General features: G+C 44.2%; 1 protein-coding gene across 1 annotated transcript in view; it reads left to right on the plus strand.

The window, feature by feature from the left end:
• Positions 1-9084: 9084 nt before the first annotated feature.
• The window catches only part of LOC120989137 (guanine nucleotide-binding protein subunit alpha-14), a 158819-nt gene continuing 142535 nt past the window's right edge, over positions 9085-25368 (plus strand). Inside the window, exon 1 of the mRNA XM_040417054.1 lies at positions 9085-9541. Coding sequence (XP_040272988.1) covers positions 9421-9541 — 121 coding nt within the window. The 5' untranslated portion in view covers positions 9085-9420. The remainder of the gene's footprint in view (positions 9542-25368) is intronic.

The following is a 25368-nucleotide window of genomic DNA, read 5'->3' on the forward strand; positions in this document are numbered from 1 at the left end:
TTAACAGCGGGCGGTGACTTCCCACAAATTGATGCACCAGTACGTCATGACAATTGGCCGGACAATTGGCTGTGCAATCACAATCAATGCAGGGGCCCAGCTGTAACTGAAAGCCGGGACCTTCCCTCTGCCTCTTCATTGGCCCCTCACGCTGAAGTTAAGGGGGCCATGGCAACCTCAGGCCACAGAAAGGCCTCGGAGTCTGTCATGTATAGAAACCTATGAGGCCCGGCCCTCAGGCTAGGTCTCACAGGCACACTGTCAGTGTAGTACAGTGACAATCAATGTAGTAAAATACAGCATATATTGTACTACATTGAAACAGGGATCAGACCCTTAAATGTTGTACTGGACAAAAATAAAAAGTAAAAAAAAAAAGTTTCATAAAACGAAATAAAAAATAATAAGTTTACAGTAAAAAAAGTGCTCATTTCCTTTCATGAAGTGATTTTCAATAAAAAAAAAAATTGTAATAAAAATACACATATTAGATATCATTGCGTCCGTAAAAAGTGTCTCTATCCCCTCAGGTGAATACTGTAAGAAAAGAAAAACTGTGCCAAAACAGCAATTTCTTGGTCACCTTGCCCCAAAAAAGTGTAATATTGAAAGATCAAAAAAATTATATGTACCCAAAAATGGTACCAATAGAAAAGTCAACTTTTCCTGCAAAAAGCAAGCCCCTACACAGGATGATCGGCAGAAAAAAAAAAATATGGCTTTCATAAAATGGAGACACAAAAACATAAATTTGTTTTTCAAAAATGTTTTATTTTGTAAAACTGAAACATAAAAATAGAAATATTTGGTATTGTCGCGTCCGGAACGACCTGCTCTATAAAAATAACAAATCTATCCTGTCTGGTGAACGTAGTAAAAAAGAAAAAAAGAAAAACAGTGCCAGAACAGCCATATTTTGGTTACTTTGCCTCACAAAAAGCGTAATATCAAGCAATCAAAAATTATATGTACCCTGAAATATTACCAATAAAACAGTCACCTTATTCTCTAGTTTCCAAAATCGGGTCACTTTTTGGGCGTTTCTATTGTAGGGGTGCATCAAATGTGACATGGCAACTTAAAATTATCCCAGGGAAAACTGCCCTCAAAAGTAAGGTTGCTCCTTCCCTTCTGTGCTCTGCCGTGTGCCCATACACAGTTTACAACCACATATGGGGGGCTTCTATAAACTGCAGAATCAGGGTTATTAATATTGAGGTTTGTTTGGCTATTTGACCCTTGCTGCCTTACAGACAAAATGGACTATAATGGAAAATCTTCAACAAAAAGTGAAATTTTGAAATTTCTCCTCTAATTTCCGTTAATTCTTGAGGAACACTGAAAGGGTTATCAAAGTTTGCAAAATCATAATTGAATAACTCGAGGGTTGTAGTTTCTAAAATGGGGTCATTTATGGGTGGTTTCTTTTATGTAAGCCCCACAAAGTGACTTCATAACTGAATTGGTCCTTTAAAAAGCGGGTTTTTGAAAGTTTAAAATTTTCAAAATTCCATCTAAAATTCTAAGCCATCTAACATTCAAAAAAATAAAATGACATTCACAAAATGACGCCAACATAACGTACAAATATAAAATATAAAGTAATAACTATTTTATGAGGTATCACTATCTGACTTAAAAGTAGAGAAGTTGAAATTTAGAAAATTGCTAATTTTTCCACAGTTTTTTAAATACATACAGGTGAAATATATCGACTCAAATTTACCACTATCATGAAGTACAATGTGTCACGAGAAAACCGTCTCTGAATGGCTTGGATAAATAAAAGTGTTCCAAAACTTTTACCACATAAAGTGACACGTGTCAGATTTGTAAAAAATTGCCTGGGGTAGAAGGGGTTTAGAAATCTCATCTACACACTGTGTATGAAAACAAGCAAAGCAGGTTTGAAATCTGCAGCATGTCAATTTATGCTGAGGATCTCTCCTGCCGATTTCACCCTTTGCAGTGTAGGGCCTCATGCACACGGCCGTTGTGCGGCCGTTCCGTGCAGCGGGCTGGACCCATTCAACTTGGATGGGTCCGTGGTCTGTCCGCACCGCAAAATATATATGACATGTCATATTTATTTGCGGAGCGGAACAACGACTCCGTTCCGCATCTCCGGAATTGCGGACCCATTCAAGATCAATGGGGGTCCATCTCCTAGGTTCCCCACCGATCAGCTGTTTCAAGGGGCTGCCATCTACATTGTTGTGGCGATTCAGTGTACAGTTGTCAGTCCCATTCACATGGATTGTGGCACGTTCAGCTGATTGGTGGGATGCTGAGATTTGGATCCCCACCAATCTGAGGATGGGTCAATTTCATGAAACTGGAACATCCCTTTAAAACCCTTGTGATCAGTTGATATCGCCTGGAGTTTTTATAGTAATAATACTTGCATTACATGAGGTCACGCCAAGTCCTCTAGATGAGCTAATAGGACATATGGAGGTTATCAGACCAAAAAAAGAGTAAGGCCCCTTTCACACGGGCGAGTATTCCGCGCGAATGCGATGCGTGAGGTGAACACATTGCACCCGCACTGAATACCGACCCATTCATTTCTATGGGGCTGTTCACATGAGCGGTGATTTTCACGCATCACTTGTGCGTTGCGTGAAAATCGCAGCATGCTCTATATTCTGCGTTTTTCATGCAACGCAGGCCCCATAGAAGTGAATGGGGTTGCGTGAAAATCGCAAGCATCCGCAAGCAAGTGCGGATGCAGTGCGATTTTCACGCACGGTTGCTAGGAGACGATCGGGATGGAGACCCGATCATTATTATTTTCCCTTATAACATGGTTATAAGGGAAAATAATAGCATTCTGAATACAGAATGCATAGTAAAATAGCGCTGGAGGGGTTAAAAAAATAATAATAATAATTTAACTCACCTTAGTCCACTTGATCGCACAGCCCGGCATCTCCTTCTGTCTCCTTTGCTGAACAGGACCTGTGGTGACGTCACTCCGGTCATCACATGATCTTTTACCATGGTGATGGATCATGTGATGACCGGAGTGATGTCACCACAGGTCCTGTTCCTGCAATAAATGCTCACCACAGGTCCTGTTCAGCAAAGGAGACAGAAGAGAAGCCGGGCTGCGCGATCAAGTGGACTAAGGTGAGTTAAATTATTTTTTATTTTTTTTAACCCCTCCAGCGCTATTTTACTATGCATTCTGTATTCAGAATGCAAATTTTTTCCCTTATAACCATGTTATAAGGGAAAATAATACAATCTACACAACCCCGATCCCAAGCCCGAACTTCTGTGAAGAAGTTCGGGTTTGGGTACCAAACATGCGCGATTTTTCTCACGCGAGTGCAAAACGCATTACAATGTTTTGCACTCGCACGGAAAAATCGCGTGTGTTCCCGCAACGCACCCGCACCTTTTCCCGCAACGCCCGTCTGAAAGAGGCCTAAAGACCTCATGAAGACTAAAGACTTCATAAGGAATTTATATCTGAAGAAGGTAGCAGTCAATTATTCCCACCAGCGTCAGGTACTCTCCTGTGCACCAATGGGTTGCTTCATCCTCATGAGGTGACATTGGGTCATGAAATTTTAGCCTGGTGGAAACCTCTTGGTATATGTGGAGACTAGGTTTGCATCATGTCAGAGCGTATGCTTTGGGGCATAAAACTGCCATACCAACCAATCACAGCACAGTTTTCTATTTGTTTCTGTTCTTGAAAAATTACAGCAGTGTTCTGATTGGTTGGTATGGGTAGCAAAGTCAGTTTTTCTTTACAGACTTTTCTTAAATCTGTCCTTTGAACAGAATGCTTTAAAATAACTTTTGTATGTAGTTAGTAATACTGGCGTACATGGATTTTTACATTTATCAAGCATTTTACAGGGAGTGCAGAATTATTAGGCAAATAAGTATTTTGACCACATCATCCTCTGTATGCATGTTGTCTTACTCCAAGCTGTATAGGTTCGAAAGCCTACTACCAATTAAGCATATTAGGCGATGTGCATCTCTGTAATGAGAAGGGGTGTGGTCTAATGACATCAACACCCTATATTAGGTGTGCATAATTATTAGGCAACTTCCTTTCCTTTGGCAAAATGGGTCAAAAGAAGGACTTGACAGGCTCAGAAAAGTCAAAAATAGTGAGATATCTTGCAGAGGGATGCAGCACTCTTAAAATTGCAAAGCTTCTGAAGCGTGATCATCGAACAATCAAGCGTTTCATTCAAAATAGTCAACAGGGTCGCAAGAAGCGTGTGGAAAAACCAAGGCGCAAAATAACTGCCCATGAACTGAGAAAAGTCAAGCGTGCAGCTGCCAAGATGCCACTTGCCACCAGTTTGGCCATATTTCAGAGCTGCAACATCACTGGAGTGCCCAAAAGCACAAGGTGTGCAATACTCAGAGACATGGCCAAGGTAAGAAAGGCTGAAAGATGACCACCACTGAACAAGACACACAAGCTGAAATGTCAAGACTGGGCCAAGAAATATTTCAAGACTGATTTTTCTAAGGTTTTATGGACTGATGAAATGAGAGTGAGTCTTGATGGGCCAGATGGATGGGCCCGTGGCTGGATTGGTAAAGGGCAGAGAGCTCCAGTCCGACTCAGACGCCAGCAAGGTGGAGGTGGAGTACTGGTTTGGGCTGGTATCATCAAAGATGAGCCTGTGGGGCCTTTTCGGGTTGAGGATGGAGTCAAGCCCAACTCCCAGTCCTACTGCCAGTTTCTGGAAGACACCTTCTTCAAGCAGTGGTACAGGAAGAAGTCTGCATCCTTCAAGAAAAACATGATTTTCATGCAGGACAATGTTCCATCACACGCGTCCAAGTACTCCACAGCGTGGCTGGCAAGAAAGGGTATAAAAGAAGAAAATCTAATGACATGGCCTCCTTGTTCACCTGATCTGAACCCCATTGAGAACCTGTGGTCCATCATCAAATGTGAGATTTACAAGGAGGGAAAACAGTACACCTCTCTGAACAGTGTCTGGGAGGCTGTGGTTGCTGCTGCACGCAATGTTGATGGTGAACAGATCAAAACACTGACAGAATCCATGGATGGCAGGCTTTTGAGTGTCCTTGCAAAGAAAGGTGGCTATATTGGTCACTGATTTGTTTTTGTTTTGTTTTTGAATGTCAGAAATGTATATTTGTGAATGTTGAGATGTTATATTGGTTTTCACTGGTAAAAATAAATAATTGAAATGGGTATATATTTGTTTTTTGTTAAGTTGCCTAATAATTATGCACAGTAATAGTCACCTGCACACACAGATATCCTCCTAAAATAGCTAAAACTAAAAACAAACTAAAAACTACTTCCAAAAATATTCAGCTTTGATATTAATGAGTTTTTTGGGTTCATTGAGAACATGGTTGTTGTTCAATAATAAAATTAATCCTCAAAAATACAACTTGCCTAATAATTCTGCACTCCCTGTAGAAATTTTTATGTATTATTCGACAAGGCGTGGCTTATCAAAAAGGAGGGGGTGGTGTCATGTACAATGGGCGTGGCTTAATTTGGTGCATTTTTGGAGTAAAACTAAGACAACTTATAGGTGGCGTAAGCTTAGGGGGAAACCCTTCACTCTAGAAATCTGTCTTCAATAAGTTGCAAAATAGCGCTTTTGTGACCACTTACGTTAAAAGAAAAGAGGGTGGAAAAGTGGGCGTGGTTATATATGTTATTGCAAAAAAGACACAAAAGTTATTCCTGCTTCTTGATATTTTCTGAAATGGAAAATGGGTGGGGTAAGTTATTTTGCAGAGTTGCTAGAGATGCGCCTAATTTATTAGAGGGCATGTGCATCTTAACCACTTGCCTACCCTCTCACGACTATATACGTTGTGGCTGTTAAATATAAGGCTTTCACACTAGCGTTTTTTGTGCATCCGTCATGGATCTGCAAAAACTGATCCGTTACAATAATATGACTGCATGCATCCGTCATGAACGGATCTGGTTGTATTATGTCTTCTATAGTCATGACGGATCCGTTTTGAAAACCATTGAAAGTCAATGGGGGACGGATCCGTGTTCTATTGTGCCAAAGAAAACGGATCTGTCCCCATTGACTTACATTGTGTGCCAGGCGGATCTGTTTGGCTCAGTTTTAGTCAAGCGGACAGCAAAACGCTGCAGGCAGCATTATGGTGTTCGCCTCCAGAGCGGAATGGAGACTGATCGGAGGCAAACTGATGCATTCTGAGAGGATCCTTTTCCATTCAGAATGCATTAGGGCAAAACTGATCTGTTACAATAATACAACCGCATGCATCCGTCATGAACGGATCGGTTTGTATTATCTGTAACATAGCAAAGACGGGTCCGTCATGAACTCCACAGAGAGTCAATGGGGATGGATCCGTTTTCTCTTACACCATCTGGCACGTTTGGCTCAGTTTTAGTCAAGTGGACAGCGAATGCTGCAGGCAGCGTTTTGGTGTCCGCTTCCAAAGCGGAATGGAGACTGAACGGAGGCAAACTGATGCATTCTGAGCGGATCCTTTTCCATTCAGAATGCATTAGGGCAAAACTGATCCGTTTCGGACCGCTTGTGAGAGCCCTGAACGGAACTCACAAATGGAAAGCCAAAACGCCAGTGTGAAAGTAGCCTAAACTGATGTATAAAAGTGTCAGGTTACATTATGATCTGCTCACCAATGTTTGGCCTTGAAATATTAAGGGGGAAAAATAAATTTTTTCATAATTTTCCCTTCAATATACATATTTTTTTAGTATTAAGGTGTTCCGTGGAAAATAATATCAAATACATGTAAGTCGGCTCAGAAATGACTGTATTTTTCAGACTATAAGATGCAACTAGGATTTGGAAGAGGAAAATAAGTAAAAATCAGAACCCCATCAGCCTCTTCGATCAGAACCCCATCAGCCTCAGATCAAATCCCCAGACCTCAGATCAGACCCCCTAGCTCCATCAGCCTCAGATCAGACCCCATCAGACGTAAAAAAAAATGTTTTACCTCGCTTGCTCCGGATGGTACCGCCACTCACTGCTCTTCTTCTGGCCTGCGCTGCACTGTGACCTGATGTCACACAGCGTCAAGTCATAGAGTACGCCTACGCGCACTACATCCTGAAGCTGTACGCAGTCAGGACATCTTGCAGACCAGGACTCGGAAGACCAGGGAGGGTGAGTAAGGGTCCATTCACACGTCCGCAAAATGGGTCTGCATCCGTTCCGCAATTTTGGGAACAGGTGCAGAGCCATTCAGTTTCAATGGGGCCGGAATGTGCTGTCCGCATCCGCGGATCCGCACTTCCGTTCCACAAAAAAATAGAACATGTCCTAATCTTGTCCGCAATTGCGGACAAGAAAAAGCATTTTCTATGAGAGTGCCGCTGATGTGCAGTCCGCAAAATGCGGAACGCACATTGCCGATGTCCGTGTTTTGCGGATCCGCAAAATACATACGGACGTGTGAATGGACCCTAAAGCACAGTGCTTCTCTCACTGCTCCCCACATGCTGATGACCGCTTCCATAATAGAAGTGGTCATTAGCATTCGGACTATAAGGCCCCTTTCACATGAGCGAGTTTTCCGCAAGGGTGCAATGCGTGACGTGAACTGAATCCTGACCCATTCATTTCTATGGGTCTGTGTACATGAGCGTTGTTTTGCACGCATCACTTGTGCGTTGCGTGAAAATCGCAGCATGTTCTATATTCTGCGTTTTTCACAGGCCCTGGCCCCATAGAAATGAATGGGACTGCGTGAATAACGCATTGCATCCGCAAGCAAGTGCGGATGTGATGCGGTTTTCATCAAAAAGCATTGCATCCGCGTGGAAAAAACTGAACGCAATCGCAGACAAAACTGCCTGAACTTGCTTGCGACATCGCACATTTTTCACTGAACGCATCCGGACCTAATTCGTCACGCTCGTCTGCAAGGGGCCAAAGACACCCTGACATTTTCCCCTCACTTTTGTGGTAAAAAAGTGCGTCTTATAGTCCAAAACATACGGTTATTAATAATTTGCAGTTTGCCCATTGCTAAGAGTTCTGGTAAAATGTGGCGCAGGGACAGAGTTCTGGTAAAATGTGGCGCAGGGACAGAGTTCTGGTAAAATGTGGCGCAGTGACAGAGTTCTGGTAAAATGTGGCGCAGTGACAGAGTTCTGGTAAAATGTGGCGCAGTGACAGAGTTCTGGTAAAATGTGGCGCAGTGACAGAGTTCTGGTAAAATGTGGCGCAGTGACAGAGTTCTGGTAAAATGTGGCGCAGTGACAGAGTTCTGGTAAAATGTGGCGCAGGGACAGAGTCCTGGTAAAATGTGGAGCAGGGACAGAGTTCTGGTAAAATGTGGCGCAGGGACAGAGTTCTGGTAAAATGTGGCGCAGTGACAGAGTTCTGGTAAAATGTGGAGCAGGGACAGAGTTCTGGTAAAATGTGGCGCAGTGACAGAGTTCTGGTAAAATGTGGCGCAGTGACAGAGTTCTGGTAAAATGTGGAGCAGGGACAGAGTTCTGGTAAAATGTGGCGCAGTGACAGAGTTCTGGTAAAATGTGGCGCAGGGACAGAGTTCTGGTAAAATGTGGCGCAGTGACAGAGTTCTGGTAAAATGTGGACCAGGGACAGAGTTCTGGTAAAATGTGGCGCAGTGACAGAGTTCTGGTAAAATGTGGCGCAGGGACAGAGTTCTGGTAAAATGTGGCGCAGGGACAGAGTCCTGGTAAAATGTGGCGCAGTGACAGAGTTCTGGTAAAATGTGGCGCAGGGACAGAGTCCTGGTAAAATGTGGCGCAGGGACAGAGTTCTGGTAAAATGTGGCGCAGGGACAGAGTCCTGGTAAAATGTGGCGCAGGGACAGAGTTCTGGTAAAATGTGGCGCAGGGACAGAGTTCTGGTAAAATGTGGCGCAGTGACAGAGTTCTGGTAAAATGTGGCGCAGGGACAGAGTCCTGGTAAAATGTGGCGCAGGGACAGAGTTCTGGTATGTGGCGCAGGACCATTTATCTGTCGCCCCTGCACTAGTAGAGGACATGTTGTGGGGTGAGCAGTGCAGACCGGACAGGAGGAGGAGGAGGCAGCAGCCTGAGGAAAGTGCCGCCCTTTTCCCCCGCCTCTGTTTTACTCCAGGAAAAGAATGCTTGGAGTGGCTAGGCGCTGACGGACTCCCCCACCTCCAGCCCTGTGTGTCTGTCTGCTCGTGGGCTTGTAGCCATCTGCTCCCCTGGGTGCACCCTGCACACCTCACCCATGCCTGCCATCGAGCTGCAGTGAGACTGGAGACACTGCCAACTTCCCCAGGGCAAGGAAGGAAGGAAGAGACGAGGGATTCACTGGCTTTGTTCCTTCCCCTCCCTCGTCTGCTTGAACTTTTGCAGGAGCGCAGGCAGAACTTCCAGCGGACGCCGCGTTCCTCTCTGGCTGCTGGGACTAGTGTGAGGTCCTGACGATGGCGGGGTGCTGCCTGTCTGCCGAGGAGAAGGAGTCCCAGAGGATTAACGCCGAGATCGAGCGCCAGCTCCGCAGGGACAAGAGGGATGCTCGGAGGGAGCTCAAGCTGCTGCTCTTGGGTGAGTGCTGGGACTTGTGCTCCTCCAGCAGCTGGCGTGTGTGCAGTCCCTGTGATTGCTTTAGTCTCGCTGGGAGATAGTGATCAGAACAAGGTCACAAGACGCAGGCATGAAGTCCTGACCCTTGATCCCCGGTTCCACCTGCAGGTCTGCCTCATGTGGGCCGGGAGGGAGCTCTACATGCCAAATACACGTGTGTCTCCAGTGCTGGCATTTTCCCAAGGGTTAACCAGAATCATTTCTGTGGGTCGCCTCTGCCATTTGCTAGGGCACTGTATGGGTCATTACATAGTTCTTGTTCAGATGGGGACGTTGAACATGCCAAAGTCTTGTTGCCTGCTACCGTATGCGCCTGCGGCGCTGGCACGGGCTGACATTGCAGCGACGGGCATTTTATGGCACAGATATTGGATCTCTAATAACATGAGTGGATGGGAGAGGTGGCTGCCAAACACCGTGGCTGCCGCTTATCTCTGGTGGAAACAGGATCTTTCATGTCCCCAAGCAGTTTGGCAGGTCCCACCGTTGGCAGGTGTGCACAGGTTTTTGAACAAGATGATTCCCATTTTGATGGCAGCTCAGCTAGACGTGTCCATTTATTGGTGGGCCTACTACCCCTGGGACCCCACATCCGTCCTGAAAATGAAGGGACAGGGACTTGTTGGCTTCCTTCTTGTACATTTCCATCTACTACATGGCACGGTTTTGGGGAGCATTAGGCCAGGTAGCAGTTTTCGGCTATTGCCCTTTTGCTCTTCTTTCCTATTGAAGTGGCACAGGTGAAACATTGCGTAGTCCTGGATGGACCTGGCCACATGTTTGACCAAGTTGTCCAGAATAATTCCTTGTGACGTACGTTGAGGGTCATTTATAAAGAAGCCCAGGCCAGACCTTGTTTTACGACTTTTTAAATGCCCGTGCGAGTCATTGGCCTGGCAAATTTACTAACATTTATGCCTGGAAACAGGTGTAGAAAAAGGAGTGAAAACTTCTCCACTGATGTAGGCTCGCCATAAATCGGGCACCTCCTCCGGTAGTGCTGGGGCTATCAAAGGGTGACGTAAAAAGCCCCATTGACGGTTTTGGGCATAGGACTTTCTATTCTATTTGTCCCACCTTTGATTTAGTTTTCATTTATCAAAGATAAGATCTTATTAGCAAAAATAGTTATGTTTAAAGGGGTTGTCTGAGATTTTGATATTGATGGTCTATCCTCAGGGTAGGTTATCAGTATCAGATCGGTGGGGCTCTGACTTCCAGCACTTTAGGGTTCATTCACACGTCCGTAGTGTATTGCGAATCTATGGGGGTGCCGCAATACACCTGGCCGGCACCCCCATAGAACTGATTATTCTTGTTCGCTATTGCGGATAAGAATAGAACATGTTCTATTTTTTTTTCCGGGATCGGAAGATCGGCGGCACGCTCCGGAAATGCGGATGCGGACAGCACTCTGTGTGCTTTCCGCATCCATTCCTGCCCCATAGAGAATGAATGGGTCCGCACCCGTTCCGCAATTTGCGGAACAGATGCGGACCCGTTCTGCGGACGTGTGAATGGACCCTTATTGATCAGCTGTTTGAAGCAGTGGCCTCTTCCTAGGCTAGTGACTTCATGTTCATCGGTCACATGGTCTGGACGCAGCTCAGTCCCCCTCAAGTGAATAGGGCTGAGCTATCCAGTGGATGGTGCTGTGCCAGGTAAGCTGCGCAGAGTGCCGCGGCCTCTTTAACCTGCTTGGTGTTGGACCCCCCCATCCTCCCGATCTAATATTGATTACCTATCCCTTTAAAGAAGTTATTGGACCCCTGAAATGCCCCACATATGTAAGGTACGTACATTGTGTGTGAGGGGCTCGGGCATATGGGGGGGCATTTCAGGGGTTGGATAACCCCTTTAATGAACTGCTAATATTTATTGCCATTTTCATTGCATTGCAGCCAAGTGAAGTGCCACCTGCACGTAGAGAGGTCAGCTAGTGTATCATACAGAGAGTTGGCACACTGCTCTTCTTTTTGGCGTTTGAACCCCCTTTAAGGCCTCATTCGCCTGTCCATGTCTGTGGCAAGACGATCAGTGTTTCATCCCTGACGGGTCCATTTCTGGTTAGAGAAGGGATCTCCAGAGCATCTCTTAGGCCTCGTTCACCTATCCGGCAAGCTGTTCTGGCACAGAGCAGCCGGCCGCATCTTCTACTTTACCACTGGATCCCCATTGACCACAATGAGGTCCGGCGGCGATCCAGCCTATTTCCAGCACAAATGCCGGACATAAAATGCCAGCATTTTCAGCGGATCTCCGATACGGGCATGCGAACACAGCCTTACTGATGGTCAGTGAAAACCACTGACAGAACACGGACACCGTCTGTGTTATGTCAGTGGTTGAGTGAGTAAACACCTTTAAACTCAATGGACTGTGTGCTATTTGTGGGGAAAACACAGGCAGCGCGCGGGCGTGAGTCACTGATGTGTGAACAAGGCCTTGTTTGTACAGTGAGGTAGGTATTGCTGCTAGTTGTTTTCATGCTGACTCCAGCGTGCCATAGAATGGAGACGTATGGAAACCTCTTCAGGCGGGGAGCATGCGTACACCCGTACAGGTACACACATAGATGCCTGATAAGTGCCCCCTGCCTCTTATGCATCTTCTCGGTTCAGTTTTTGCGAGCTGTGGTTGTTGTTTTTTGACGAGTACATTTGGCGCGGACTTGTGACAGCCTGCAACACCAACTGTTAGCACAGATGATACTTTCTGCAGTTATCGTGTACCTCTCATTAAAAATACCCCATTTCGGCAGCGCCTGACTTGTCCCTCTTCTCCTAACTATCCCCTCCGCCTGGCGCCTTTTTTCACTTCCAAAATCTTTACTTCTGCTCTGAGATGGCTGTGTAGTGATCCCCCTGCCCTCACTCCCCACACCTTGCTCACTGCAAACTCCATGAACTTGTGCCAGTATCGCCTTCGAGACTAAGTGAAGTCAGTACTGCTGGGAGGAGGAAGAAAACGGTATACGGATTTCTCCTGGCAGCAATGGTGTACAGGCGGGATTGTGGGCAGCAACAAGTCATTTATATGGTAAATCATGGGAAGATGTGAAGAAAGACTTAAAGGGGCAGTCCCATGAATAATATTCTACAGTTTTCAAACCAGCATATGGATCTGAATACTAAAAATTTTGCCTAGCCACTGAGTTATTCACTGAACTCTGTATAGCGCCACCTGCTGTTTCCTCTTTTTTTATAAATTCTCTGTCCCGCTCCCTGATTTTGACATACAGTTCTATCCTTCACCTGCCGCCAGCTGCAGTAGAAAGGACATGCGCCCCCCCCCACTGCCATCTTGATATAAACCTAGCAGAGTAATGAATGTGGAGATCTCTGGATCTATGTGAGGTACAGGGCTGAGATTGTCGTGTACTGTACAATGTCTGATTTGTATTTTTTACATTACTCATGGCATAACCCCTTTAATAAAATAAATAACAGGGACCCTTTTACGGGCTCATACACATGGCCGTTGCCCCTGCCGTGCCTGTATTGCGGCCCGCAAACGGCCCATTCACCACTTCACTTGCGGTGCTGATCGGAGGCACGGAAGCACTACGGAGTGCCTCCGCACCCGACAAAAAAATAGAACAAGTTTAATGGGTCTGGATCCGTCCGCAGAATCCACACGGATGTTGCCCATGCAAATTGCGGTCCCAAATGCATGGAACAGCCGTGTACATGAGCCCTAAGTACCATTTACATGTCAGGTTTTTTTTTTTGACTGGTTTCGCACATGCATGTTTTTGATGCAGTGTTGGATGCATTTTATTTTATTTTAAAAAAGTCGGGAGTGGATCCTATAGGAAGTCCAGCCTCATGAGGCTAGAGCTGAACCTACCTCTCTTCAAAATCCCTCTAGTCCAGTGAGTTGCTAAGAATTTTTTTTAAACACCACGTGCTGGGATTTCAGATGGGTTTTAGAAAATAGCGACTTTTTCCTCTATAGATTAACATCTGAGATCTGAAAACATCTAAGGTTGGAATTGTTCTGGGTGTAGCCCTAATCCAACACAGCAACCTGTTTTTCAGAAGTAAGTTGCCTCAATGATTGGCTGATCATTATGGGGAAGATTTACTAGTACTTGGAAACTGAGAGAGCATCTGCCAGCAGGGTCGACCCTATTAAACAGACATCTCTGGTAGGGTTGATTCTGCTGGTTTAAAGTGATATGTACCTTCTGAAAATCTGTTGTGGCATTCCGAGAATTTTTTATTTATTTATGCAAATTAGGACTTTACTGAGGGGTATGGCCAGCAATGAAAAGCTGAGGAGCTCAGGTACACTGAGGGTTTAGGTCCTGCCCCTCAGTACACCAAAGACCTTTTTTATATTAAGAGTAAAAGGGGGAGATTTATCAAACTGGTGTAAAGTAGAACTGGCTTAGTTGCCCAAGGCAACCAATCAGATTCCACCTTTTCTTTTTTCATTTTCCAAAGAAGCTGTGAAAAGTGGAATCTGATTGGTTGCTCTGGGCAACTAAGCCAGTTCTACTTTACACCAGTTTGATAAATCTCCCCCAAAGTCTTTTCATGGCAACACCACAACCGCTTTTCACATATCATTATCATTGTAATCAGCAAGATCAACCCCATATGACTGGCTTAAGAGGGTTCTATCTGCTGTCAGGTCCTCTTTAAAGAGGACCTTTCACCGCTCCTGACATGCCTGTTTTAATAGCTTCATGCGTTTCCCATGTCATAACAGTTCTGGAACATCTATTACTATGGCTCTGTTGTCTCATTCCTTTATTATTTCTACTAGAAGTTATGAATGAATTGCTAGCAGTCTGCAGTAAGGGTACAGAGGGGAGGTAACCAGTTGGGTGTGTGTACCTGCACAGTCTGACAATGGCAGCACTGATTGGATAGAGTGAGTCTGTGCAGGTACCCCCCCCCCCCCCCCAACTGGTTACCTCCCTCTGTACCCTTACTGCAGACTGCTAGCAATTTATTCAAAACTTCTAGTAGAAATAATAAAGGAATGGCACAACATGGAGCCATAAGAATAGATGTTCCAGAATTGTTATTACCTAGGGAACGCATGTAGCTATTAAAATAGGCATGTCAGGAGTGGTGACAGGTCCTCTTTAAGAGGATGCTACCTTTTAAAAATGCTTTTAATCTGACAGTTAACAACCTATATGTGAATAGCTTATGTAAGTACTAGGGATGAGCGAATCAACTTCGGATGAAACATCCGAAGTCGATTCGCATCAAACTTATAAAACTTCTTTCTAATACTGTACGGAGCAGGAGCCATTCCACCTTGGACACTTCGCTGCAACGGGCCCTCCACGATATCTAGCCAGATCCACATCTTGAGGCTGTCACTTTTAGGGGACTCTTGCCTTTCACATGGGACGCGCAAGTATCATTGGGCTATCATGACAGCATAATTTGTGTCTGCGATCTGTTTTCATCACATATGAGGGGGCCAGGTGACCTACTGGCCATTGTAACAAGTGATTTTTGTCATCTATCGGCGTTTGCTGTTTTGGCTTACTATATTTGTGTTATCACTGCCGGATGGCAGCACTATTTACTGTGAATTTTTGTCCGATGATGAGCCCCTAAACTGCATTGGGCGAAACGCATTGGGACATTTAATAAGACTATTATGTGATGAGTTGTCAATTATTGGCGACTTGGCATATTATACTCTATTGTGAGTGGAGACAGTATCCGACATTTTATTAGTGGATTTCTTCCAATTTTGTATCATTTTTTTGGTTTTTGGCATCTCTTAGGTCATCTTTTAGACCTGCGTTAGGCCACCTTACACCAGTGGGGCGTTTCCCCTACAGGGCCATCCAGGGGCGCTTAGGAGGTTCCTGAATACGGGATCGCCCGTATCGTGGCGGCCATTCCGTTTTGTAGGTAGGGACAACACTATAGGGTCAGAATCGGGGAAAATCCCCATTTTGTGACCTATACTCAGAACTACAAAACTGCCCCTTTTTTCCATTGTTGATTTATTTTTTTGTATTTGTTTATTGTTTCAATTTCGTTGATTGTGGGTTACTTTTTTTTTTAAAATATATTTATTAAAGGCTATGTTTTAATTTGGGTGGTAGTCTGTGAAGTGCTATAGTGCAAATAATAAAGGAATGGCACAACATGGAGCCATAAGAATAGATGCTCCAGAATTATTACACGGGGAATGCATGGAGTTATTAAAATAGGCATGTCAGGAGTGGTGACAGGTCCTCTTTAAGAGGATGCTACCTTCAACATTTTTTTAATCGGACAGTTAATATGTGAATAGCTTATGTAAGTACTAGGGATGAACAAAGTTCTGTAAAAAGAAAATACACACTCAGATGGTCACTTTTAATTTTTAAATTCTGGGTATGAAGGTACTTTATTGCACATGGCTATGTTAACGGTTTTATATGGTCAAAATAGGTGACAGATTCCCTTTAAATTCCTAAGATAACTCCCATAGAAGTGAAAGAAGCATTCTTGGAAATGTAGTGTCAGAACAGCTGGTGAAGGTTTCTGATCCCTGACCTAAACTAAAATACCCTGAATCAATTTCATGGGCACCGGGATATTTTCCCATAGAGCAAGGAACCAAAATCAATAAACTCCTATTAATAGTATTTAATAGAAATCAGGGCCAGGTGGGATGATGTCAAAGTGCAGAGGGTGCAGCAGTTGCAGAGAGAGCTGAGCCTCTAGGTGTAATGGCAACACCCCCATTGCCTCTAGAAACTCCTTTTCATATATTAACCTCTTAGTGACCACCCTTATGCCTTTTTACGGCGGTCTCTAAGGGGCCTTGGGCTGGGTGGCCGCTTTTTTATGGTGGCCCAGTCTAAGGGTTGCACGGGTCCCCCGGTTCTCATGCCCACATGAGAGCTGCGGCCTTGCTCTAACAGCCGGACTCATTTATTAAATAATAAATAAAAAATCCCATTAAAATTTTTTATTTTTTTTTTATTCATTGAAAATACACTTTTCAATGAAAAAAATTGCAAAAAAATAATAATCTTTCCCATATGTTTGGTATTGCCGCGTCCGTAATGACCCAGACTAAATAAATATCATGTAAATTATCCCCTACAGTGAATGTCGTAAAAAAAAGACAGAATTGCTAATTTATTCTTAGTTGCCTCCAAAAAACTTAATAACAAACAAAAAGCGCAATTTCATATAAAGAAAAATTAAAAAGTTATGGGCTTTTGGAAGTGGCAATGCAAAAACATTTTTTTTTTGCTTAAAAAAAAGGGGGGTTTTACTGCACAAAAGTATTAAAACGTAAAAAAAAAACTCTATGTATTTGGTATCACTGTAATCGTACTGACCCAGAGAATAAAGATATTATGTTGTTTATACCGAAAAATGAACGCCGTAAAATTTATAATGTAAAAACGCAGTGGCAATATTGCTGTTTTTCCCATCTCCCTCCCAGAAAGAGTTGAAAGTTAATCAAAGTTAGGTGCACCCCAAAATGGCGCCTTTAAAAACTACACCTTGTCCCGCAAAAGCTCTTAGTCATGGGTACTTTGAGTGAAGCAGCAGCATACTTCATTCTCATGATCTCCTATATGTTTTTGAACCAAATAGGAGGGGGTTAGGATGGGAAATATGTGACCTTGTTAATGACAGGTTTTAACTTCCCAGAAGTTATATTACTAGCCTTAGTTCAGAAGAAAGTTGCCACAAAATTTGGCAGTGCCCCGCAAAGAAAACTTTCCAAAAAGCCAACAAAATGGGTGAGAGTGATGAACTATATACACACACACTTGCCTTTAGGGACCCTCCGACATATTCTTCATCAACCATTTCTGTACTCTGACATCAGAAAAAGGAAAGCATGAAGCACCCCTCAATAAAGCAAAAAACATGGGCACACCCCCCACAGTTTAGTACAAGAATGCTTCCGTAGGACAAAAATTAGAGGCAGCACCAACCAAAAAAGTAGTGAAGAGAAGTTTTCTTTTTAATTCGTATTGTGGCCGTCCAAGAACAAGCGACATTTCGGCTAAACCTTAGCCTTCCCCAGTGTTTAGCAAAAATGTGGCTTGTTTTTGGACTGCCACAATATGGATTAAAAAGAATACTTCTCATCACTGCTCTCTTGATGGTGCTGCCTCTATCAGGCGGCACAGGCTGTCTGATTTCCATGGTGTGGACGTGCATTGGATAGAGTTGATGAATCGCAGGACTACATCTGCCCCTATTCTGTGTGGAGTAGCAGCCTGTGCGGCACAGCCTCTGTGTGGAGTAGCAGCCTGTGCGGCACAGCCTCTGTGTGGAGTAGCAGCCTGTGCGGCACAGCCTCTGTGTGGAGTAGCAGCCTGTGCGGCACAGCCTCTGTGTGGAGTAGCAGCCTGTGCGGCACAGCCTCTGTGTGGCACTGAAGCGCACAGCAAGCCAACTTACCTGGAAGATTCTCTTTTTGAAGTCTCCTCACAGAGAGCAAACTGCACAGTGCATGCCGTTGAGTCTCGGGGTGCTGAAAAAAACATGCATTTAAGGGCTCTGCACACTGCAAATCGCAGATACCGGCCGAGAGCTGCCATTTTTTTGTTTTTCACTCCTTCACAAATGTCCTATCTTTGTCTGCAAAGCTACGGAACATGCTTACGGATGCAGACAGCACACGGGTGTGTTGTCCGCATCTTTTGCAGCCCCATTAAAAGGGTTTCTGTCACCAGATTTAACCCTATTATGCTAGCTGACTTCAGCGATGTGCTAATGTCAGCTAAACCTAACTAGCCTATTCCTACTTTTATCTATGCCCCCGTTATGCCAAAAATCTAACTGTTATAATATGCTAATTAGCCTCTAGGAGCAGGGGGGGGGGGGGTTGTTCCTGCTCCTAGAGGCTTCCGGTCTCCCACCCTTTTAGCCTCCCTCCAAGTCCTGATTGACAGGGCCAGGCAGCGCTCGCCTCTGTCTGCCAGCCCTGTACTCTGGTGAAATCTCGCGCGGCGGTGAGGAAGCTGGCAGCCTGTGGGTGTCTTTCCCTCACTGTGCCGAATGCTGAACGCCGTGAAATTTCGCCAGAGCACAGTGCCGGCAGACAGATGCGAGCGCTGCCTGGCCCGGTCAATCAGGACTTGGTAGGAGACCGGAGCCTCTAGGAGCAGGAACAACCCCCCCCCCTTCCTGCTCCTAGAGGCTAATTAGCATATTATAAAAGTTAGATTTCTGGCATAACGGGGGCATAGATAAAAGTAGGAATAGCTAATGTCAGCTAGCTTAATAGGGTTAAATCTGGTGACAAAATCCCTTTAAAGGGGTTTCATAACCTGTAATACTATACTGTGATCCCTCAGGATACAATATTTTTAACATACAATGGTCTTTTCTGACCCATCGTAAGTTGAAACCAGACTCAACATACAATGCCTCAGACTCAGATCCAACCAATCAAGGCCACTTCTCTGGTGACCTAGCTGTATTAGTTACTAGTTGATGGTCCTGGATGTTATATGTAAGGACATGTTTTATCTGTCTTGGTTTTCTGCTTGTTTCTCTTAAATTTATTTTCTCTCATCTTGGATGACATTTTGGGGCTTTGGAACCGATTACTCAACTTACAATGGTCTCAACATACAATGGTTGTCCTGGAACCAATTAATATTGTAGCTTGAGGATCCGCTGTAATATCTTGTGTGGTGCTCCGTGGCGGTAAACGGCATTGTATTGGGTGATGCTTGTGAGCAGAGGAAAACCAGTGCACAATCTGCAAGTGCAAGTTTATTTTTCTTTAGATAGTAAAATTCTATAAAACAGAGTCTCCATTTTGCATATTACAACAAATGTAGGCAAAGTCTCCTGCACATGTTTGACCATTCAGGAATGTTCCTGGTCTCCAAGCTATTCTATCTCACCTCATATTTAACATACAAATCCATGCATGAGACTGCAAACATAAGTGTGTGTGAGAAAATAAAAAAAGATGATATTGCTGACCTGATGTACTGACTTAATTTACTATCTAAAATCTGTGGAGCCTGTTAATACAATCATAACTCAGATTGTATGTGTAAAAACCTGCAGAATGCACCTACGTAATTCAGTAGAGCTGCAACCAGATGCTAAAAAGATATCATTTCTGCAGCGATCCTGCCTTACCCTCAAGTATTTAGGGGGCAGGAGCTGTTCTAGAAATCCAACGTAACTGCAAGTGGTGGGGCATGATGGGATTTCCCAAACTGTGCAATATAGAAAAACGCCATGTCCACCAAGACTCAGAGCTTCTATGAGGAGATGGTCTTATTTTATAATGACTGACTGAGAAACCAGAGTATTTCCATCAGCCCCATAGAATTTAGATGGAGCCGTAGAGACTCCTGTTTTGGTGACTGGAGGTGCTCTTGTTACTTTTACTACATTAAGCAGGCGCTCTATTTTGGCTAATAGATGGGGTCCGAAACAGGGAGCAGTTTGAATCAAGATTTGCAGATTATTCCTCTTCCACCAGAACTTTACATGTGCGATGTACTTGAGCAGGAAGTCTTCTGTCATCCGCCAAACCCTGTATAATCGGCCAGAATACGGTATTGTGAAGTGTGATTAGTTACTCCAGATAACATCGTCCCGCTGCTCCAGAGTCCAATTGCAGGGCACTTTACACCGTCCAGCTAACTGTTGGTATTGTACATGGTGCTCTCTGACCTGTGTTTAGTTGTTTTTCTATGGAAACCCAATCCCTGTTAGTAATATGTAACCGTATCGGGGGCAATTTATTAAGTGTTCTTGCATGGCAAGACCACTTACTGTTATCTCACATATATATTCTTATTATAGCCAAATTTACCACCCTTACTCCTCCCACAGTTTACACTACATAGACAGTAATATACCGAAACGTGCAGATTGTTCCCGATTGGTGTGCGATTTACATTTCACCCAATAGTTCACAAAATATTGACGTTTTTTTGGTGAAATTGGTCCCATAGGAATGAATGGCGGAATGTTCAAACCTAGAGTGGGAGCTGACAAAAGCTAGAGTGTGAGCTGAAAAATCAGGACATGATTTCTAAACTGCCACTACTCCCTCATTTTCAAGCCCACCTACACAAATCGGCTGCTAATGTTTTTCTAAATGTATGTTTTTAATGTAACTATGAAGCACTTTGGGCAACAACATTGCAATTAAATGTGCTATATAAATTAAAAGTTGAAATACATTTCTCACTCTATCATGCTTGTCATGTGCACTTTTTAAATTTGATCAATCAATTGGTTAGTGTAATGTTTACTATCTTTACTCACTCCAAACACTCCACACAGTTACTCTGCCCCCTCCATAAAGTTACTCCAGCCACTCCAACCACACAACAGTTACTCAAGCCACTCCACCCAGTTACTCCGCCCACTCCAGTTGTAGACTACTGGTGGAGGCAAGAACACTTCACACAATTTCCCCAGAAATTATAGCTTTTCTAGTTACTCATGTTTTAAATTTAGACACCTTAAAACTAGACCAGGAAGGCGGAAACTTTATCACAGTGGCTCAATTTGACACATGTAAGGCTACTTTCACACTTGCGTTTTGGGCGGATCCGTCATGGATCTGCAAAAACGGATCTGTTACAATAATACAACCGCATGCATTCGTCATGAACGGATCCGGTTGTATTATCTCTAACATAGCCAAGACGGATCCGTCATGAACTCCGTTGAAAGTCAATGGGAGACGGATCCGTTTTCTATTGTGTCAGAGAAAACTGATCCGTCCCCATTGTCTTAGGCCTCCTGCACACGGACGTTTTTTTTCCCGTTTACGGGCCGTTTTTTTGCGTTCTGTATACGGTCCGTTTACGGAACCATTCATTTCAATGGTTCCGCAAAAAAAACGGAATGTACTCCGTATGCATTCCGTTTCCGTTGTTCCATTTTAACATGTCCTATTATTGCCCGCAAATCACGTTCTGTGGCTCCATTCAAGTCAATGGGTCCGCAAAAAAAAACGGAACACATACGGAAATGCATCCGTATGTCTTCCGTTTCCATCCCGTTTTTTGCGGAACCATCTATTGAAAATGTTATGCCCAGCCCAATTTTATCTATGTAATTACTGTATATGCCATATGGAAAAACGGAACAGAAACGGAAACAAAAAACGGAACGACGGATCCGTGAAAAACGGACCGCAAAACATTGAAAAAGCCATACGGTCGTGTGCAATAGGCCTTACATTGTGTGTCAGGACGGATCGGGTTGGCTCAGTTTTGTCAAGCGGACAGCAAAACGCTGCAGGCAGCGGAATGGAGACTGATCGGAGGCAAACTGATGCATTCTGAGCGGATCCTTTTCCATTTAGAATGCAAACTGATCCGTTTTGGACTGCTTGTGAGAGACTTTAATGGATCTCACAAACGGAAAGCCAAAATGCGAGTGTGAAAATAGCCTAAGACCTTATTTTTTATATATTTTTTTTTTTTTAAACCGTGCCCCCCTTTAGGCACTTCTAAAAACAGTCTAGTGAGGCAGATTTTGTTGCAAATTTGTTTCCGTGTTATTTTTTATTTTTTTGGGCGGATAGGATGCGGACCCATTCATTTCAATGGGTCCGCATTTTTTGAGGATGATGGCACACCGGGTGCTGTCCATATTAGTATGTCTGTTCCATAGCCTTGCAAAAAAAAAATAGAACATGTCCTATTCTTGTCCGTTTTAGGCATTGTTACAATGGATCCGCAAAATTTACGGACCACAAAACACATACGGTCGTGTGCATGTAGCCTTATTCACCTAAATGGGGCATGCAGAAATCCATGTGTTTCTCACCAAAATAACTCCATTCAGGTGAATGGAACTGATTTACACCTGCAGAAATTTTCTGCAACAAGATCTGCCACGTGTGAAGGCACCCTAATAAATCTAGTGGTGGTTGTTTTTTGTTCAAAAAATTAAAGGGGTTTTCTGAGATTTTAATACTGATGACTTATCCTCTGGATCAGTATATGATTGGTGGGGATCCGACACCCAGGACTCCAGCCGATCAGCTGTTTGAGAAGGCACCAGCAGTAGCACGGCGGCATTATCTTCGTTAAGTCTAGTCCATTTGACTTCACGTTCATGTGTCATGTGGCCTAGTTGCAGCTCAGCCCCATTGAAGTGAATGGGGCTGAGCTACGATACCAAGCACAGCTGCTATACAATGTACGGCACTGTTCTTGGTAAGCTGGGAGAAGGCCGCGGCGCGTACAGGAGTGCCGGTGCTGTCTCAAATAGCTGATTGGCAGGGGTCTTGGGTGTTGTACCCTCGCCAATCAGATACTGATGACCTATCCAGAGAATGGGTCATCAGTATTAAAGTCTCGGAAAACCCTTTTTTTGCCACATTTAGGTTTGGAAACGGGGACTGAGCGTGTTTGATTTCAGTATAGATGGCGGTCTGTTTTTTATTTGATTAAGTTACAGAGTAGTGGAAGAGAATTACTATTTCTTCTACATAGATCACCACATAGGCATTCTTTCTTTAATTGTGGCCACATGTCATTTCGATTCACACTAAGGCTACATGCACACAACCGTTTTTTTTTTTTGCGGGGCTACAGAAGAGTGTGCTGTCCGCATTTTTTGCGGACCCATTGAAATGAATGGGTCCGCATCCTATCCGCCAAAAAAACGTAACGGACACGGAAACCAACAACGTTTGTGTGCATGTAGCCTAATAGTGAGGTTTAGAGGTCTTGTTATTTTTTTATTATTTTTTACTGCAGCTTTTTCTTCCCTATTCTGTAAGAAGTGAATGCACCATTCATATGTCTTGTTCTACAGTACCTTTTATCCTGTTTGTACTGGGGTGTATGGAGAGTCACAGCTGATGCACATGGGGTCTGTGTGTAATGTTTCAGCTGGGACCCCTGCAGTAAATCAGTTTGATACTCCTTATCTAGATTTATGAAATCCGACACTCTATGGTGACAATTCAAGCCAAAGCCTTTCTGTAAACCAGTGGAGAAAATTTCCTGAGCGATTACTTCATATGTTTTCCTGTAAGTTGCCTGAAAAATACAGCTGTGGTTGGACGGCCTTTGTGTGGGCTTCAAATTGTTGTGTTCTAAAAGGTTTTCTTTCCCAAATCTAATGCTAATTGAGAACAATTCTCCTCCTGCTTTGGCAAAGGAAAGTGTTTCACAGTACAGTAAATAAAAGTGTGTCTTCATATCACGTGCGGACCCTTGCATTGATCTATATACTAAGAAAAAGTGTATGCCAAGGATCTCTAAGGGTACTTTCACACTAGCGTTTTTCTTTTCCGGCATAGAGTTCCGTCACAGGGGCTCTATACCGGAAAGGAACTGATCGGGCATATCCCTATGCGTTCTGAATGGAGAGTAAGGCCTCTTTCACACTTGCGTTGTCCGGATCCATCGTGCACTCCATTTGCCGGAGGTGCCCGCCGGATCCGTAACACCGCAAGTGAACTGAAAGCATTTGAAGACGGATCTGTCTTCAAAATGCGTTCAGTGTTACTATGGCAGCCAGGACGCTATTAAAGTCCTGGCTGCCATAGTAGTAGTGGGGAGCAGTATACTTACCGTCCGTGCGGCTCCCGGGGCGCTCCAGAATGACGTCGGAGCGCCCCATGCGCATGGATGATGTGATCCATGCGATCACGTCATTCATGCACGTGGGGCGCCCTGACGTCACTTTGAAGCGCCCTGGGAGCCGCACAGACGGTAAGTATACTGCTCCCCCGCTCCCCACTACACTTTACCATGGCAAACAGGACTTTAGTGTCCTGGCAGCCATGCTAACCATTCAGCAAAAGCTAAACGTCGGATCCGGTAATGCGCCGAAACAACGTTTAGCTTAAGGTATGCTGCGGTATTTTCTCCGGCCAAAAAACGTTCCGGTCCGGAACTGAAGACATCCTGATGCATCCTGAACGGATTTCTCTCCATTCAGAATGCATGGGGATAATCCTGATCAGGATTCTTCCGGCATAGAGCCCCGACGACGGAACTCTATGCCGGAAGAAAAGAACGCAAGTGTGAAAGAGCCCTAATCCGTTCAGGATGCATCAGGATGTCTTCAGTTCAGTCGTTTTGACTGATCAGGCAAAAGATAAAACCGTAGCATGCTACGGTTTTATCTCCAGTGAAAATAACTGAAGACTTGCCTGAATGCCGGATCTGGCATTTTTTCCTATAAGAATGTATTAATACCGGAATGCCGGATCCGTCCTTCCGGCCTGCGCATGCGCAGACCGGTAAAAATGTTACAAAAAGATACAAGACGGATCAGTCTGTCCGCATGACAAGCGGAGAGACGGATCCGTCCTTGCAATGCATTTGTGAGGTGTGTGTGTATATATATATATGTGTGTGTGTGTGTGTGTGTGTGTATATATATATATATATATATATATATATATATATATATATATATATATATAATATAAATTTTTTCTCTATCTTATTTTATTTATATAAAAAAAAATTAAAACAAGTCATTAATAACATACAATAGATATACTGTGAGGTAATGAGTTTTCTTGCAGTACGTGTTTGACAATCTTTAAGGAGATTTGGCACCCTGCCTAAGCCTCTTCCAAGGCATCGCACCTAGCCAGCCAGAATCCTACTCCGTACTGACGAGGAGCAAGTACCCTGAAACAGCTGGCTATGGATGGATATCTGGCCAGGCTATATTCCTTTGTTGGAAAGTCGGAGCTATTTCTAAGAGGTGTGGCTGGCGACAGGGTTCTCTTTCTTGGGAGATACCTGTTTGCTTATTAATTTCCCATGGAGCACTGTGCCCCATTGAAATGAATGGGTCTGCATCTGATCCACAAAAAATGTA

The sequence above is a fragment of the Bufo bufo genome, chromosome 2 (assembly GCF_905171765.1).
Source record: "Bufo bufo chromosome 2, aBufBuf1.1, whole genome shotgun sequence".
NCBI classification, from domain to species: Eukaryota; Metazoa; Chordata; class Amphibia; order Anura; family Bufonidae; genus Bufo; species Bufo bufo.